Source organism: Laccaria bicolor, genomic scaffold (genome assembly GCF_000143565.1).
Source record: "Laccaria bicolor S238N-H82 LACBIscaffold_15 genomic scaffold, whole genome shotgun sequence".
In the NCBI taxonomy this organism is placed as follows: domain Eukaryota; kingdom Fungi; phylum Basidiomycota; class Agaricomycetes; order Agaricales; family Hydnangiaceae; genus Laccaria; species Laccaria bicolor.
Genome location: NW_001889886.1, coordinates 159,445 through 178,349, shown reverse-complemented (window position 1 = coordinate 178,349; position 18,905 = coordinate 159,445). Strand labels below are relative to the sequence as shown.

The 18,905-nt window shown below is 44.4% G+C and overlaps 6 protein-coding genes across 6 annotated transcripts; 4 read left to right on the top strand and 2 right to left on the bottom strand.

The window, feature by feature from the left end:
* Positions 1-91: 91 nt before the first annotated feature.
* On the top strand, positions 92-834 carry LACBIDRAFT_328048 (uncharacterized protein; the record flags this gene model as incomplete). The annotated part of the gene is made up of 3 exons (XM_001882131.1): positions 92-175; positions 242-253; positions 316-834. 3 exons carry the CDS (start codon positions 92-94, stop codon positions 832-834), a joined length of 615 nt encoding a protein of 204 aa, XP_001882166.1.
* Positions 835-5,316: 4,482 nt separating this feature from the next.
* On the bottom strand, positions 5,317-5,911 carry LACBIDRAFT_328047 (uncharacterized protein; the record flags this gene model as incomplete). The annotated part of the gene is made up of 2 exons (XM_001882002.1): positions 5,317-5,342; positions 5,452-5,911. 2 exons carry the CDS (start codon positions 5,909-5,911, stop codon positions 5,317-5,319), a joined length of 486 nt encoding a protein of 161 aa, XP_001882037.1.
* A 4,393-nt stretch (positions 5,912-10,304) lies between these two features.
* LACBIDRAFT_328046 (uncharacterized protein) lies at positions 10,305-11,381 on the top strand (the record flags this gene model as incomplete). The annotated part of the gene is made up of 2 exons (XM_001882130.1): positions 10,305-10,325; positions 10,791-11,381. The coding sequence occupies 2 exons, from the start codon at positions 10,305-10,307 to the stop codon at positions 11,379-11,381; spliced, it is 612 nt and encodes a 203-aa protein (XP_001882165.1).
* A 1,097-nt stretch (positions 11,382-12,478) lies between these two features.
* On the bottom strand, positions 12,479-12,971 carry LACBIDRAFT_298913 (uncharacterized protein; the record flags this gene model as incomplete). Its single annotated transcript, XM_001882001.1, has 2 exons — positions 12,479-12,636; positions 12,692-12,971. 2 exons carry the CDS (start codon positions 12,969-12,971, stop codon positions 12,479-12,481), a joined length of 438 nt encoding a protein of 145 aa, XP_001882036.1.
* Positions 12,972-15,141: 2,170 nt separating this feature from the next.
* On the top strand, positions 15,142-16,130 carry LACBIDRAFT_328045 (uncharacterized protein; the record flags this gene model as incomplete). Its single annotated transcript, XM_001882129.1, has 5 exons — positions 15,142-15,301; positions 15,448-15,507; positions 15,556-15,612; positions 15,665-15,838; positions 15,991-16,130. 5 exons carry the CDS (start codon positions 15,142-15,144, stop codon positions 16,128-16,130), a joined length of 591 nt encoding a protein of 196 aa, XP_001882164.1.
* Positions 16,131-18,202: 2,072 nt separating this feature from the next.
* Positions 18,203-18,811, top strand: LACBIDRAFT_298911 (uncharacterized protein; the record flags this gene model as incomplete). Its single annotated transcript, XM_001882128.1, has 1 exon — positions 18,203-18,811. One exon carries the CDS (start codon positions 18,203-18,205, stop codon positions 18,809-18,811), a length of 609 nt encoding a protein of 202 aa, XP_001882163.1.
* Between the last annotated feature and the right edge of the window lie 94 nt (positions 18,812-18,905).

The following is an 18,905-nucleotide window of genomic DNA, read 5'->3' as shown; positions in this document are numbered from 1 at the left end:
TCTCGCGATCGCGGTGGTTACCAACAACGAGCAGCCGCTGACTCCAGTCTTCGATCTCCTCGCTTACGATCTTTAGCGGATCCCGGCGATCATGGTCTGGACTACCCACGAGCATCCACCAACTCCGGTCCACGCTCTCCTCGTTCACAATCTTTGGCAGATCATCGTGATCGTGGTCAGGACTACCAACAAGCACCCCTAAATTCCCGTGCCCGCTCCCCTCACCCTCGATCTACAACAGATCCTTATGATCGTGAGCAAACTCACCAACGGTGGGATCCCGCAATTCTACCTCAGACGAAGAAGCCTTTTCAGCCAGATCCGGTGAACCATGATCGTCGTGGCTACAATCGAAACTTTTACACTGGCGGGGAAGATGATGAATATCGACACACCCGTGATTTCACCCCTGGGCACAATCAGAGTCGCTACCACGAAATTGATTCTGATTATCGTGGTGACGCCCGTGAGGCACCCAATCCACCTTCACTCGACCGCCAGCATACCAGTCACAATGAGGATGGCCATCGTCATCCTGATCGATACAATGCAGGCCCCGCACGCAGTCACTATGCCATAGAAGACCCTCACAATCTCGCAAAGCGGTCTTACAACGAAGAGGATGTGGGACATCCTGTCATGGGTGCTACTTACCCTGAGCCACCTCCAAAGAAGCGTAAGATATCGCAGTTGGATGACGGCGCTATCCGCAAGGTTGCTCCCTTGCCAGCACGGCGAATCCCATCTGGTGGTCGCCCGACCTCTCCAAACAACGGCAGGCCAGGTTCTTCGAAGGATTTGTCGAGAGGTTATCCTCCGAACGGAAGGCGCTAGTTTGACTTCGTCGTTTCATTCTCTATCTGAATATTTCATTCCCTATTAGTCTACTTGGTTATCTCATTTGCTACCCTATGTTTTCAAGTATGATTTATGATTGCTATGTTTTACCGAGTTCTATGCACTCTATGTAGTATGTTATCCTTACAAAGGTTGATTTCCGTGACTGACAACCACCTTAGCAATTTTCTATCTGTTTGTGAAAGTTACAAGTACCTGTAGTATGTTAGTATCTTTGCGCACAACACCAACCAACATTGCAAATGCAGGTGGAGGTTTGCAGTTCCTTCTATCAACCTGCTCAATGATAGCTGCTGTCAAAGCAATGTGAAATTTGGGACCTTCAATTCAAATCATATATAAACCTTCCTCCTAAATCAATTGAACCTTCTCCTTATCATTGATTCAATATATATGAAAGTGCTAACTACTTTCAAAGCATGTACATGAAATATACCAGTTCATTTATTCAAGTCCTCTTCCCATGCTGATAAGATGGACATTCAAACAAAAATCCATGAATTAAGTTATTAACTTGCGTACTTTGATCCTTGGGAGTCCCAGTGTACCAAAAAAAAAATCAGATGGGAATCCCTTAGTTAAAGGAATCCCATGGAACAACTCCTAAGGGACTCCCACATCACTTGGATTCCCAAGACAGGAGAGGCCAATTATGGAAGTCCAGAAGAATATCAGGGGAATCCCAAGGGAATACCTGGCTACCCCCAGGGGAATCCAATAAACAGGTGGGATATACCATGGTATTGGTCCCTCATAGGGTAGTCTTATAGGCATAGACTAACTACCCTAAGAGGGTACCTTTAGGTGGTTGCCTGAAGTGGTATCTCAGTCAACTTTCCACCTTTTTTCATCATTGAAGGCTTGTTTACATTGTATTCTAGTCACATTTGAAGGTCCTAAAGAGATGACATCCATATGTGCTCCGATTTCTATGCTATCTCACATCCTTGGCTATTTTTTGTGAATTTATATTTATATTCAAAACCCTAGAGTTTCTATCATAGTTCTATGCTTGAATTATACATTGCATTGTGTATCTATCAGGTAGACAGCATCTAATTTACCCATATTTATCATCACATCACTTTAAAAATTATGTGCCAGCTTGAGCCAGCTTTGAGTCAGCTAAAAGCCAAGCTGAGCCACTTAAGGAAATTTAGCTGGCTTACATCAGCTGGCTCTCAGCTAGCCAAGCTATGGCAACACTAAGCCCTGCACTGTAGCTTTCCAAATCTGTTTGAATTATGTCCTAGAGTGCTCCTGTTGTGGAGATATGTTGATAATGATCTTTCTGACCACTGGCTTTTTTCAACCTTTGCACTTTTCTCCATGAAAACAATATGATGTCAACACATTTAGAAAGCTAAAAAGAGAGGCTACAATGATTGTGTCATGGGAAATTTAACCCAAAAAGGAAAGTGCATCTCTTGAAAAAAAAAAAGGAAATTGACAATGACAGACTACAAAAGATTACAGATAGACTACAAAAATCAGTTATTGACTACAATATCTACTAACAGACAACCAAAGACTGCCACAAAAAGTTGGATATTGACTACAACATTTACCAATAAACTACAAAAGACTACAAAGATTGGATATAGATCACATAGAAAAGTTTACTACAAGTCTCAGCTTGACATTATACTGAAGATGGACTTGAACCAGACAGAGATGGTAGAGAAGACACTGGGTTGGTCATCTTCTGATATGCTACTTGCATGTCTGACATAGACTTGGATCTTATTGCTGGATATGGACTTGTATAGATTGCTTAACATCCATGGAATTGAACTTGAAGCAGATGAAGATGTAGAGAAGATGCTGATGTGGTCATGAACACCTCACTATTAATTTTACAACTTTGTCACTGTCAGGCTCTGGCATAGAACTTGCATATCTGACATTGAGATGGTTGTTGTTGGTGGATATGGACTTGTCCAGATTGCTTTACATACATTGCTCTGCTGATATGTTGATTGGGCACTTTATCATTCATATCTTGGCTGGATGTATAGGTGGAAGAGCTGAAGATGGATGTGGTGATTGAAGTCATCACTGGATGGAATAACAAGTTCAAGCTTGGGTCTGAAGCATGTCTGGGATGCCTTGATAGATTGGGTAGTGATTGCTCATCTTGGTCTTTGACTATATGAACTTGGTCAGAAAGGTGGAGGACCACCAGAACCATGGACATGTCACTATACTTAAAGTTGCATGATGGTCAGACTTCATGTCACCCTAAGTTGTTGTAAGATCTGCCTTGTCTTGGAGCTGATGTATAGATAGGTGCAAATATACTTCACAACTTGAAATACTGGCTTGGCACTTCAGTCACCCCCTGTCAACTGACTATTAGTCTTGCAAACTCCATAAATACTACAGGACTAAATGTCAGGATGTATATCTATATTGTATATATTCTGGGGCTTAAATATCTCCACTCTTACCTAAATATATTTCTAGTGTGTCACACACCCCAAAATACATTTCCTCACTGGAATGGACTCCAAATATCTTTCTTATGCCTGGACCCTGAATTGTGACTGTCACAATGTAGAAATATATTTCTTGTCTGGGATGGACTTGGGATATATTTTGCAGCTAGGGTTGACTAAGGATATGTTTCTTCAGCCACAAGGGGTGCCTGGGGTCCTATATTTAAGAAAAAAACTTGGGATTTTTTTAAATATACAGGATAGGGGATTTACCTATTATTTTGTAGGCAGAAAACCCTCATTGGGATGTTTGTTGACAGATATTTACCAATAGCTTTGACCCATGTGTAGTATATGCTTTGATCTGCACACTATTTCCTAATTGGGCCATTTCCTAATTAAGAAAAGCATGTCAATTTTTTCTGCCACACTTAATGTCAGGCACAGTGCACATTGAGGTTGAGAATTGTTTCCCATGCTCTTTGGGCCAGAAGAGTTAGTGGCTATCTTAGTGTTGTCATTGTTCATGATGATGTTCGCATATTTCCAATGGCTAGCATGGTGTTTTCATTGTTAATGACGATGTGCACACTTGGTTGAAGCCTGTCAGACCTTGATTTTCTCTTGGTAACATAGTCAGCCAGGGCGTCATCACATCCCACAGTGTCCACCTTTGTAATAGGTGTCCTGTGAGGTACAGTAGGAGTGGGTGGTCGAATCGATGACATAGGGTCTGGTGAATGAGGATGTTGATTCTATTACTATGGTGTGAGGACTGATCGTGCTTCAAGTGAGTTAGTCTTCAATTCACGAACTCTCATGGAGGTTGCTAATGCTTCAGATGTCTGTTGCGGGACCTCTGCTCTTCCTTAGGAAATCCTCAAGGAAGTAGAGTTTGAGGATTGGGACCAATGGAAGTTCGAATACCTCTAGGAGAATATTCAATGACCTTACAAACTCGAATCACTTACTTTGACTCTAAAGGAGGATGCGATACAATGTGGCTGCTCCATGAGCGAACATAGTGGTGGTACGATGAATAGAAAAGATGTCACTACTACACATGTGCTATTGTGACTAATGCAAGTCGAATCATGACAGTCATTAAGTAAGCAAAAATAAAACAATCCAAAGAAAAAAGCAAGGTATAACATCATAAGACAGGCAGTACAGTCATATACTTGCAAACACTGACTGTAATCCTAGTCACATAGGTTGTGCACAATGCTTGCACAACACACTACACAGGTTTCTGGTCCCCTTCCTTCCACATTTGGGGTGCCTCAGGTAGTGTTTAAAGGTTCAGTTCAGTCCGGTTTTTTGCCCCGAAAACGCGCAACCGTGGACCGCAACCGGTCCAGGACCGACCCAGATATTGAGGGAACCGAACCGAACCACCTAGGACCGGTCTTTTGCGGTCCATGATACCGGTTCAGACTGATCCAGACCGGGACCATGGTCCGGTTCAGTTCGGTCCACCGGTTTTTTGCGGTCCTATGGACTGAACCTTTAAACACTAGCCTCAGGCCACTATGGCATGGCTTTCACAGGGTAGGCCCTGGCACCTTCCCAAAATAGGTTACTTCCCCCTTTGGGTACATCAGTGGCATTGGTAACAGATGGCGGCATGGCAGGCACACCTCTTGGATTGGCAGGATCAGATGGCAGGCTTTTGGCAGCTATTTATTTGACATACATTTTTTTTTGTTAGGGTTAGTGTGTTTGAAGGTATTTTTTGACTAATTGAGCAAGCACTGAATTATATATCAATCAATGAGAGAAGACTTTGAAAAAAGCGAAGGACTTTGAAGGAAAAGTCTCAAGGAGGACTGGTGCCAGTATATTCTTAATATTTCTATTCTTATATCAGTCATATGGGTGAGTGGATTGTTTGGCATTGTCAATCTTATGTGTAGGAGGATGCTCTGTGTTCAATTCTTGACTGTTCAGTTTTTTTAAAAATGATATTTCTTTATGTGCCTCAACCATTCAAAACCAAGGGCTCTCTCAGAAATCCAGACTAGCTCCAAATTTTATGAACACAGGCTATATATATTTCATGGTGCAAATACAATAGCAGTACTCATCCCTCCTGTACCCAATAATTTGGCTTCCTAACTTCATGGCCACTACAAGACTTATGATGGCTCCTTACTGCCCTCTGGCTCCTTACCACCCTCTGGCTCCTTTCGCTTCTTTCCTGACCCCTTAGACCCCTTCTCACTGTCCCCCTTTCTGTTAGCTCCTTTATCCAATGCACCTAGTGCTTCTTCTACCTTGTGTTTTTTGCAGGCTCTAGTAAGAGCCACTTTCTCATAGTGGGTAAGCTCAGTCAAAGGTGCATGATTTTCCTTATCGCTTGGGCCATCACCCGGGGGAGGTGCAGGGGTCATATTGTTGGAAGGTGTTGCATCAGTGCTACTGGAAGGAGCAGTGTTAGCACCAGCAGATATAGGTGTGTGAGTGGTTGTGCCGGGAGCAGATTCTGTATCACCATTGCAAGCATCACCACCACCAGAGAGAAGAGTGGCATTGATGCCATGGTCGAATCTGATGATGTTCTTGGGTTGCACTGTCTGAGGATGCCAAATTGGTGTTGATATGGATGAAACCATTTCACCCATATAAAATTCGAGAGGTCTTTATCATGCCCCACTGATTCCTGCCGGATTCCGGTCATTCCTGTGGAATCCGGCGGAATCCAGAGGAATCAAATTTGGCAGAGACACCAGCCAAAATGACATTCCGGGGGACAAATATTCCTCGGGAATGATGTCATTCCTGATTAGTAGCCAGAATGGTCCCCGGAATGGACAAAAAGGAATGACACCGGAATGCAATGACTGGAATTTACATTACTAATCAATAATATTAATAAACATTAATATGCCGATGCCCAAATCGAGCCTCGGCGTTTGCCGACATTTGATTTGGCATCATCCACACTCACCCTCTTCTTCCTCACCCACCATCATCATCAACGACACCCATCCCCATGTCATCACGCCACCACTCCAACGGACGACGACGACGACGGACAATGACAACATGCCAACAGACGACACGACACGTCAGCGGACGACGACGACGATGACGACGGACGACAACACGTCAGCGACGACGACAACGGCCACGCGTCGACGGACGACAACGGACGACGACGGCGACACGTCAACGGATGACACGACACGTCAGCGGACGACAACGACGACGGCCACGCGTCAACGGACGACAACGACGACACATCGACGGACGACAACGACGACGGACGACGACGGCGACACGTCAACGGACGACACGACACGTCAGCGGACGACGACGACCGACGACAACAACACGTCAGCGACGACGACGACGGCCACGCGTCAACAGACGAGGACGGATGACGAGGACGAGGACACGTCAACAGACAACGACGACAGACAACGACGACGACACGTCAACGGACGACGAGGACGGCCACACGTCGACGGACGCCGAGGACGACGACCACATCAACCGACGATGTCGAAGAGCCCCCTCCCTTTTCCCTCCCCCCTCCCTTTTCACTCCCCCTTCCTATTCCCTCTCCCTTCCTTTTCTCTCCCCCTTCCTTTGTCCTCCCCCTTCCCTGTCCCTCCCCTCCCTCTTCCCCCTTCTTTATTCATCCCCCTTCTTTATTCATCCCCCTTCCCTGTCCCTCCCCTCCCTCTTCCCCCTTCTTTATCCATCCCCCTTCCCTGTCCCTTCCCTCCTTCTTCCCCTTCTTTATTCATCCCCCTTCCCTGTCCCTCCCCTCCCTCTTCCCCCTTCTTTATCCATCCCCCTTCCCTGTCCCTCCCCTCCCTCTTCCCCTTCTTTATTCATCCCCCTTCCCTGTCCCTCCCCTCCCTCTTCCCCTTCTTTATTCATCCCCCTTCCCTGTCCCTCCCCTCCCTCTTCCCCCTTCTTTATCCATCCCCCTTCCCTTCTCCCCTCCCTCTTCCCCTTCTTTATTCATCCCCCTTCCCTTTTCCCTCCCCTCCCTCTTCCCCCTTCTCTAGTATAAACTGCATGTAATTAAATATATTTTGTATTATAATTGAAATACATCATTTTTTGTGTAGTTCTATCAAATACACTTTGATTTTCCCTAGTCAAGTCTAAATATTATAAGGAATTCTTAGGATTAAGTTGTGAAATATACATTTTAGGCCTTCCTGTAACATTCCTGTGCCATTCCTGTCCATTCCTGTGCCATTCCTGTCCATTCCTGTGGATTCCTGTGCCATTCCTGTGGATTCCTGTGCCATTCCTGTGGATTCCACTGGAATCCGGTGGAATGCCTTCATTCCTGCAGGAATCAGTAGGGCATGACGAAGTACTGGATGAAGGTCATCTCTAATAAATACACTACATACAATTGCAATGATACAAAGAGTCAATGTGCATACCCAGCTCAGTTGACTAAAAATGCAAATGAGTGGAATCTGAAAATAGGACTAGTGTTTAAAGGTTCAGTCCATAGGACCGCAAAAAACCGGTGGACCGAACTGAACCGGACCATGGTCCGGTCTTTTTTTCAGTTGCAGTTGCCCCAATTTGGGGTTGGTCCAGTTGCCGGTTGCCTCATTTCGAAAATCTTTTAAAACCGTTCAAAGACCGGTTTTAATCGGTTGCAACCGGTTAAACGGTTACGTGCGTTACATAGCCTTGTAACCACGTTTATTGCCTTTTATGGGGTTTTTGTTTCATCAAAAACGGTTAAGAATTGAGAAAGATATAACCAAATCCATATTTTACCCGAGTCTCTAGGAGATGTAATTCAGTTTCAGTCATAGCTATGTCAAATCTTCATTAAATCTCTTGAAAATTGGTAGAATGATGGGTATTTATATGCTTTACTATTTTATATAACCCGTTTATTTTTCAGAGTCATACTAGTCAAGATATAAATGGTTTATATTGGTATAATAAATTATAAATTATACGCAAAAAAACCGGTCTGGATCGGTCTGAACCGGTATCATGGACTGCAAAAGACCGGTCCTAGGTGGTTCGGTTCGGTTCCCTCAATATCTGGGTCGGTCCTGGACCGGTTGCGGTCCACGGTTGCGCGTTTTCGGGGCAAAAAACCAGACTGAACTGAACCTTTAAACACTAAATAGGACTAAGGCTGTGGAACTGACAGCAGTACGTGTCATGACATTATACTTGGATCATATCTAAGGTTACCTACCATGAAATAGGGCAAAAAGAGGCTCTAGAGTAAACACCCAGCACAGGGAGAAGAATTGCATTACTACCAAAGGGTTTAGAAACACATAATGGATTTATCGTGGAAACTCGTGCTTATACAAGAAATACAGAAAAGACAACATAGACATCTAAATGGCATGTCTGAAACATGTAAAGACTAAACTACACCTGTGCAGACTTAGCATGGCTCACGGCCATTCAGAAAGTCATGTATGGCAATTCCTGCATACACATCAAAGACTGATGTGTCTGAACATCACAAATACAAACATGGGAAAAAGACACATTCTATTATATGAAATATAATAAGAACCCCCTGACAATTAAGAAAGACATTTGAAAACACCTTCAGAGGTTAAAGACGAGCCAAGACAAGGCATTTTAATTAAAAACTCGGAAATGACGGAAGACCAAAGGCTATTGGTAATGTGTATGCATGGATGCCACCTGTCAAACCAGTAACCGGGCCATAGAAAAGAAACACGCGAGATCATGCCAAGCTAAGAATAGCTACATCGGCTAACTCCACATATGCATCAAACACTGATGCGTTTGAAAATGAAAGACGCAACACTATAAAATCTGTAGTGTTGTAATTTGGACCAAAGGATCCTGCATTAGAAACACATGTAAAACATAGATAGGGGTTTCTGGAGTATATAAGGAGTGCGCTAGCAGGGCAAAAGGCAAGCAATCACCCCCCCGTTGACCAGCTAGTTGCACTCCAAGTAAGAGACTTAGGAGGTGGACAGTTGTAATCAATTTAAGGAGATTTCTTTGTGGTCAGATAAGTACAGTGTGAACGAAGCCAGCGTGCTTGGGAGTCAACTTGCTTGGAGACTTTTGAATAAGAGGTTTTAAGGACACAGTATCATTTTAGACAAGACAGCGTACTCATACCCCTTTGTTTTGGAGTGTAGTGACATAATAATAAAACTCACAGGACTCATAAAAGTCAATTGAAGTCATGTTTTGTGTTAATAAAAGAAACTGTGATCAAAGAACTTTGCATTTAAGAGACCAAGTTCCCAGAAAGACATACTTTGTTCTATTGAACTATTCTAAACCACACCCTATAATAAACCATTTTGAACAAAATCTCTTGAGACTTAACCTAAGAAGACGAAAGTGGTATTTCTCAATACCAAAGGCCCTCGAACTCGTGCACCGAGATTGTGATAGTGTGTGTGTGTGTGTGTGAATGAGTGTTTAGATGTTTAGGGTTTTCCCAACGTGCTTGATCCTTGTGTGCATGTTTCACACTTTCACGTTCATCCCCGTGCAATGTGTATCAGCATTGATGGCTGCACCATGGATGGTGTAGTTAATCATCATGGAAGCCTCTGAATTGAGTGGTGCTGAAGAAGGCGGGGATGAAGGAGGTGGAGTAGGGGTAAGTGCAGAGGCTGGCACTGAAGGTAAAGGGGATTTGGGAGGTGATGCACTAGACAGATTGACAGTGTGACCCAATGTGAACAGATTGATTGGGGCACGGCCAAAAACACAGGGATTGGATGCAAGGGTTGCAAATGGGTTGTTGAAATCACTCTTCTCCTGTGTTGTGACAGCTAAAGGCTCGCGTCATGGAGGTGTTCTCTGAAACACAAACCCAGGTGCTGATGCTAATAAAATCCCAGCAGTTGATTCCAGTTTCCCCATATTCTCCATATAAAGGAGAGGATCGATGAGGGGATCATGAAGGGGGAGAAGGTGAGGAAGCAGAAGGAGGAGTTCGCCTTTGAGTGAAGAGTGATTGATCCATTCGGGTGAAGGCATGCGAGATAGGCGATGATGGCGCACCTGGAGCCAATGGTAAGCTGTTCACCTCCACTGATGACCCACCTGACATTGGAAATCTCTTCTCACTCCCTTCAATAGAATCAGTTGAGACCATTCCTCCAAAAGCAGCATCCAACCCTCCATCTTTATTGTCGTTCCAGGCACTGCCAGTGTTGAGGGAAATATCATCCCCAGGAGCTTTGAGAGTCTGGCCTGAGCGGGAGGTCTTATCAGTGCCCCCCCTATTCCTGCAGGATTCCGGTCATTCCGGTGGAATTCCAGTGGATTCCTGTGGATTCCGGTGGAATGAAATTTAGCAGTAAGCCCTGCTAAATTTGTCATTCCTGTGTTTTCTCATTCTGGTGGAATCTGATCATTCCGGAATTTACACCAGAATGGTCCCTGGAATGGTCTTCCCCAGAATGGGCAGGAATAGCATTCCCCGGAATGTGCAGGAACTGTAATCTGGTTATTTTATTGTTTTGTTATGTATTATAGTTTATTTATTTTCAATGGATAACAAACAATGCTTGTTTGGCAAACACTGCTCACCAAACATGGTCACTCTCTTCTTCCACCACCACCACTATGCTCGTCACCGCCGCCAACGCCATGCCATCACCATCACCCATAGCCACCACCACCCACATCACTTGTCTATCACCCATGGCCACCACGTCCACCAACATCGACCACGCCGCCCTTCAACAACAATGCGGAGACGCCACGTCACGAAACAACGAGTGCCAGAACCCAAGAAAACACCCCAACCCCCACGAAAACGACACCCCGCCCACGAAACGACACCCAGCACCCACGCACACCACCAGCAGACACGAAACAACGGCCAACGGATGCAAAACCACACCCACGGACACGAAAAACACCCAACAGACAGAAGACAATGACCAACAGACACGTACACCGCCCGTGGACACGAAACAACACGCAGCAGACACGAACAACACCCCTGCGCCCACAAACGACACCCAGCACCCACAAAACCACACCCAGCGCCCACAGAACGTGTGGAATTCCTGCAGATTCCTGTGGATTCCTGTGGATTCCACTGGAAGTCCTGTGGAATGACTGGATTCCTGCAGGAATAGGTGGGGCACTGTAAAGTACTGCTGAGCGGTATTGATCAAGGGCTTGTTTTTGTGGAGAATGAGCAGGAGTGGCCAGAGATGAGCTGTCAAGAACCAGAGGAGCGTCCAGCGGCAGTGTGCTCGACATTGGTAGTAGTGACGAGTCAGGTTCCGAAGAAGGCCCAGAACTTTCACAGAGGTCAGGCCTGATTGATGGCATCATTTTGATGGAAGGTGATTCAGATCTTGGCATGGCAATCAGGGTTTTGGCTACATCACTATCAAGGATAGGTTGGGTTTTGGCTATGTCATTATCGAGGATAGGACATCCCACTAGTGTTTGCAGGTCCAGTTAAGTCCAGTTTTTTACCTCAAAACGACGCAACTGGCAACTGCAACCGGTCTAGACCAATCCAAATATTGAGGGACCGCAACCAGACCACTTTGGACCAGTCCTAATCAGTCCACAACACAAAAAAGACTGGTCCAGACCGGTCTTTTGTTGTAAAATTTATTACACCACAGAAACTAAATATTACGTCACGTACATTGCATACGTAGATAGATATTTTAATTCTCCGTAGACTGATCAAAAATTTAAGCAATTCCGTCAAGATTTGACTGAGGTAGGGTGAAAACAGAAGGACGTACATTTGAATCATGTATAAAAATGTTTTTGGCCATATCTCAACCAATTCTTGACCGCTTTTGATGATTCAGGGACCGAAATTTAAGTAAAATGTGCACAAGTAAGGTCCAGCATGTTATGGGACGAAAGACTGGTTGCAACCGGTCTAAACCGGTCTTTTTCGGTTTTTATATATTTACAAAAACATGGCAACTGGCAACTGGACTGACCACAAATGTGGGCAACTGCAACTGGAAAAAGACCGGACCGTGGTTCAGTCCAGTTCAAAGACTGGTTGCAACCGGTCTAAACCGGTCTTTTTCGGTTTTTATATATTTACAAAAACATGGCAACTGGCAACTGGACTGACCACAAATGTGGGCAACTGCAACTGGAAAAAGACCGGACCGTGGTTCAGTCCAGTTCAGTCCTATGTTTATTTTCAGTCCTGTAGACTGGACCTGTGAACACTACGTCCCACTCCTGTGAAGCTGAAAGCTCTTTCCTGACAGACTTCTGGTGCTGAAACAGTTTTGAGTCAAACATACACAAAGAAATTCCTTTTTTAAATCCTGTGTAAGCTTCATGGAAGTCTCTACCACCATCGCTCTTTGGCCCAAAGTAGTAGCTATGAAAGGGGTGATTAATAAAATAATGGTGAAGAAAAGAAGAGAATGACAGACTTGTGTTGATATACTGTCCCTCCAGCTTTTGGAAGTGGACCAGCACATCCAATAAAAAACGCCCAGCCAGTCGAATCCTCCTGTGGTGGGTAAGAACTGCTGACAGCTCACCAGCTGCTGTTGGAAAGAGAGCATTGCGTTCAGGATATTTCTCAAACCAGCCTTCAGCGATGTGTGGGTGAAAGCGTGCAACTGTTGATTTCTTCTGCACTTCAGTGAATGCTGGAATATGGGATTCGAGCCATTTCTTTTGCTCATCGGTTATAGAAGATTTTCCCATGATGGACAGCAAAGAATTCAATGATGAGGTGAAGTGACAGAGGTCGAACTGACAGGTATAATTCAAGGCAGGTGATTTCTCTCCTTCCACCATGCTGATTGTTTTCAGTACATCAGACAAATATCTTTCCGTACCTTCGTTTTGATCTCCAGTAAGCTCTTTCGTATACAATCCCAAATCTCCTCTTATCTTTCCCCATTCTTCACATCTCCATTTCTTCAACTTTTCCAGATACCAATTATCACTCTAGATCTATTGCACAAATATTCTACACCACAAACTTCCACCTCAGTACAAACTTCCACACTGGTGGTTTGACTCTCCAGCAAACACTAAGCTATATGTAGAAACCAATCACATTCTATTTTAGGCACACTGTCTCCTCACTACCTATTGCATGCATCTCAATTTCTTATGTATCTTAAGGGCACTGCACATTGATACGGAGTGTAACAATACACCCGTAAAAATGCGAATTTTAGCAATTTCTCCTATAAAACCTCCTATAGTAGAAATACAGTCACATTGATCATAAGGATCGTTAGACGCAACCCAGTCTAGTCGATTAAAGTCTACATCCGAGAAATGTGCATGCCTTAGGCAGTAGGAATTGCGGTTGGTTCGTGACCGAATCACTTCAATATACTCGAAGTCTAATAAAAGGCTAAGCTACCATGAAATAGTACACTACCGAGTGTTCTAGAGTAAAGACACCCCTGCACAGGGTATTGGAGTTTACACCAAACCAGGGTCTCACCTTATTATGGATTAAAAGATATTAATTCTAAAGATAAACGCGCGAGCGTAGAAACTCGACGCGTACCTGACGCGAGAAGTCATTCGGTCACGTGCTACGAAGCATGATCCAAGGAGTCATGTGGAGGGACGCATCATGCGCATCACGCGCATCACAAATCATGGCATCATTGACCCAAGAAAATTAGACTTCGCGAAATATTCCGAAGTCTGCCAAAAGAGAAAAACTATGAACGATTTGCCGTGCGGTCCGAAAACCTGGGCATAGTATCTAATAATAGAGAGAAAATCACTAAGCGGACCGTTCGCCTCAGCTGAGCCAATCGTGAAAACCGTTTACGGCGATTCCCGTGTACGCATCAATACTGATGCGTCGCGTCGCCGCAATAGAGAAAACACTACAAAAACTTAAAAGAAGTCAGCTCAGTTGTGCCACAACACAACCGAGCCACTTCAAACCTTTACTAAAAATCAGTATTAATTCGTCCAACCTCTCGGGCAACGCACGGACATGTAAATATAAATAGAAAACATAAGAATAGTATAAAAGGAGGACGCGCGCAGGCTGAAACAAGAGGAATTATCCCCCGTGTTGACCAGCTGTCGCACTCCCAGTAGCATCTGAGGTAGTGGATAAGTTTGTAATCAATTTAAGGACTTTTCTTCGCAGACATAAGTAATGTGTGCCCGGAACCAGCATGTTAAGTGGGGATCACAAAGCTTTTATAAGGTTATCTTGTCAATTAGTAAGAGAGCTCTCTGCTATTACCGAGGAATCCAAGTGAGCGTGCTTGAAGAGTCTTTAAGACTAGTTTGGACCAAATCAGAGGCATAATAAAAGCTCAAGGGAGTTATAAAAGTCTACAAAGCACAATTTCCTTGTCATTTCTTCATATACAGTTAGAACGCAATCCCAGAACACCGAGACAGTCCCAATAAAAGCCGTTTCCCTTCAAAGACTACTAGGTTTCGAATTCTATACTTGTGCCCGCACGTAAAAAGAATACCTTTTGTTGCAAAAGGTCTACTAGACTTAGACAAGTGATATAAAATATACAAAATCGTTTCCCCAAACTTCTACTAAAGTTCTAACAAAACAAGTGTGGTAATTCTATTTACCGTACGAACCCGAACTCGAAGCACCGAGCACGTACCTGTGGTGATAAGTGTTTAAGGTGTTTGTGTGTGTGTGTGTTGTTTAGGTGTTCACACATCTTGACAGCGCGTCCGATTGCACTTTCCTCACTCCCGCGTGACACGGTCTTCTCAACATGTGGATAAATCATGTGTGAACTACGAATTTGGATAAATTGTATCCTTGGCATTTCTATCTGAGGTTCAGTTAAATTCTATATGCATGCATCATTGTAGATCATCCTTGGCAATTCTGCCAAACTAATGTCAATGACAAGCAATGTATAGAATTTATTCCTCTTTGTCACCTTTCATTCCCAACCCTTCCATGTCTGACATCCCCCCACAGCAAGTGGCCCAGAACAAGCCTTGCCGCTCCTGCTTGACCGCTTTAGAAGCTGCAGTGTCAATGGCTAGACTGGTTCTACGTGTTGAGAGAGGTTAGTACTCTGGTTTGCCTTTTTGAGAGAGGTTAGTACTCTGGTTTGCCTTTTTGATGCTTATAATCTCATTCATCTATTCAGCTACAAGGTATATGGCACATTTTCTGTTTCATTGTGGACATTCAGATGCTCATCAAAGCTAGATATGATACCCAACCCCCTTACTCAAGAAGGACTCAACACAATTGCAGAGGTCACACAGGGTTCGTTGTTATTTTATCTGACATGCTATCTCTAATTTCTATGCAAAGCCCTTGCTACCTTACCAGACGATTCTCTTTCTGATTATCAGGTTATTGGAGCTAATGGTACAGTTTCCGCCTGGAATGTTCTCATTTTATTTTAACACTTCACTTTCAGAATCCATTGAGAACACAGCTGTTGGCACTTCCACAGCAGGAGAAAGTGCAATCCCTTTGGTTGCTGATCCTGCCACTGAGGACCACCACTCTGGCACCCCAGGCAGAACAGTGCAGCAATTTTCAGAGATGCATCATGCCCTAGCAGCATACCAGGCTGCTGTCCTAGCCGGAAGTGTTGTTGAAGTCACAGTAGCCACCACTCTTCGTGTAATCACTCCCAATGATCCTGTCAATATGGTGGACCACTAGCATATTAACAATTCATCAATTTTATCTTTCAAAGTTTGTCAAATTGAATTTGCACACTCTCAACCTTGATTTTAGCTGTTGCATATAATGATCTATCTACTCTCATTCCCATCCTCAAAGCCCTCACTTTCACCCTCATCCTGGTTGTCCTTGCCCTCCTCCCCCTCATCCTGGCTGTCCTCTCCCTGGCCGTCATCTTCCTCCTTTCTGCATAACCATTGATAATCTGACAAGAGGCCATATAAATTTATGCACACCTCAAGAGCTGCCAAACCCTGTGTGATAATGCGAAGGAATTCTACTTCAATTCTCCACAATTCCCTTATTTGCCAATCAGAATTTGGGAGATGGCCTTCCATGCTTGAGAGGTCCTCCATTAATTCCCAACCAATGTCAGTGTGGTTTAGCATCTCTCCAACCAAATGTTCAACCCTATCTTCCTTGGTAGCTTTTTGATATTCGGAATCGAGTTTGTGGTGCCAGGCCCAACTTCCACCCCAGGGCAAGGCCCAAGCACATACATGATCACAGATTTCACAGAATTGAGAAAATTATGTTATATCAAACTCCTCTGAAAATAGCTCCTGGTTACAGTTGACCGGTGGTAGAACAATGTCCTTGACAGTGCACTCTCATTTGAGTTTTGATTTCTCCCTAAGCTCTGGGTGACTGTGAAAAAAGAAAGTGTGAACCATCATCAATTGTAAGCAGGTTTGAACAACCTTCTGTAGTAACATTGGTCTCTTGTTAGTTTATCACTCCCTCTTCACCCGAAGCAGTCTTGTTTCTTTTGCTTTTAGATTCAGATGTGGTTCGGGTGTGACCCATGAAGAATGAAATGTAATGCAGAGATAATGGGTTGAAAATAGTTGGAAATTGAAGCAAAAGGTGAACAAATAGTGTTGGCATCTGTCTCACACACTTGCCAATTTTGAGGAAGGTATGTAATATATGTATTCATGGTATCTCAATAGGTTTATTGTATCTCAAACTCACACTTCTTACCTCAAATAATGCTTCCTGGTTTGAGGAGATCTTTCTAATACATTTGTGCATCAGAAATGTGAACAAATAGTTTGCAAATAGTGTTGGCATCTGCCTTGCACACTTGCAAATTACGAAAGAAGGTGAGTAATGTAAATCTTTATGGTCTCTCAGTTTACTAGAACAGGGACTTCTTAACTTGATTGGTGAATTCAAGAAGTTTGCCCAAAGTTCAGGTCATGTTCACATCAAGTTCATACGAAGTTCACGATATCCACGGCCAATGTGTTCACACATTCATGCGCACACTTGAAAAGGGTTTTACTGTATCTAGAATGGCATTTCTGAGTCCCTTTAACATTTCCAGGCTCAACAGGGTGTCTCTAACTGTTTCTAATAGGTTTGTGGAATGTTCACATCAGTTTCACATCGAATTCAAGCGAAGTTCACGATATCCGCAGCCCAGATGTTCACGCATTCACACACAAAGTTCACGATCACCAGGGGCAAGATGTTCCAGTACTTTACAGTGCCCCTCCCATTCCTGCAGGAATCCACAGGAATGAAGCAGAGTAAGGTTGAAAAACCATGTAAATTTACCCCCATATTCTGATCAGCTTTTCATCATGTGACTACATCTGTATTTATTCAACTCCAACCTTATCCTAATAACTTAGTACTCAAAATCCCTTATAGAACCCATATCTCAAGCACTTGATTCATAGGTCAAATTATAATGTATTTAATAAGGACATAAAATGTATTTTACCACATACAATCTATATTAAAGCAGGGGGGGAGGGACAAGGAAAGGCAGTGGGGACAAGGAGGGGGGTAGGGACAATGAAGAGGCAAAGGACATGGCAATGGAGAAGGAAAGGGGTGGGGACAAGAGAAGGGGGTAGAGACACAGAGGGAGTGATGGGGAGAGTGTGTTGCATGTCATTGTCCTCGTGTCATCATTGTATTGTCATTGTCGTGTGTCGTTGCTGCATTGTTGTCGTCACATGTTGTACATGGGCGCTGGGTGTTGTTTGCTGTCTGCTGGGTGTTGCATGTCATTGACCTCATGTGTGGGCACTGGGTGTTGTTCCATGGGCGCTGGGGTGTTTTCGTGGCCGGGGTGTGGTTTTCGTGGCTGCTAGGGCGTTTTCATGGGCACTGGGGAGTTTCCAGGGGTAGTGGCAGCTGCAAAGCGAGGAGTGGGGGGTGAGGGGGTTTGCCGCGTCAACAGGGCACCTGAATAGTGAGCAGTGGGGGGTGGAGGGACCTGTTACTCACTTGGGTGGCTCAAAACAACCCGATGGTGATGACATACCAATCGTCACTGTCAGATGACGCAAATACACGTCGTCTGACCTTTGTTGCTGCATTCGGGTGGTCGTCATGGTGGGCGGTCATGAATCGTGGTGGGCGCTGGTCGCCATTGGTTGATGGTGGTGCTCTGGTGGTGCCATGTCATTGTGGTGGTGGGTGTTTGAGGATGGTGGTGGTGCCATGTCGCTGGCAGTGGTCGTTACCATTCGTTGGTGGTGTGTCATGGCCGTTGTTGGGTCATGTTGCATCATTGTGGTTGTCGCCGTTGTCAATGTGGTTGGTGGGAGGGAATGGAGGTGGGGAAGAGGATGGTTGGTGGGTGGAAAGGAAAGAGTGTTGCATTTGTTTGGTAGTGTTGCCTTTGTTTGGTAACAGAAGTAAAATAAACAAACAAATGAATGGATTCCATTGCATTCCGTTCCTGTCAATCCTGTGGAACATTCCAGTGTCAATTCTGGAATGCCCAAATTCCCCTGGAATGGTAAGGCACCAGAATGATGAAAATAGCAGGCCTCCCTGCCAAATTTCATTCCTCTGGAATCCACCGGAATCTGCAGGAATGACCGGATTCCTGCAGGAATTAGGGGGGCACTGATAAGACCTCCTCTAAAGGCATAACTGCTCAGTATTTTCAACTGATTCTTTGATGGGCTCATTCAGGCTAACCAGAGGTATCTTTTGGCCTCCTT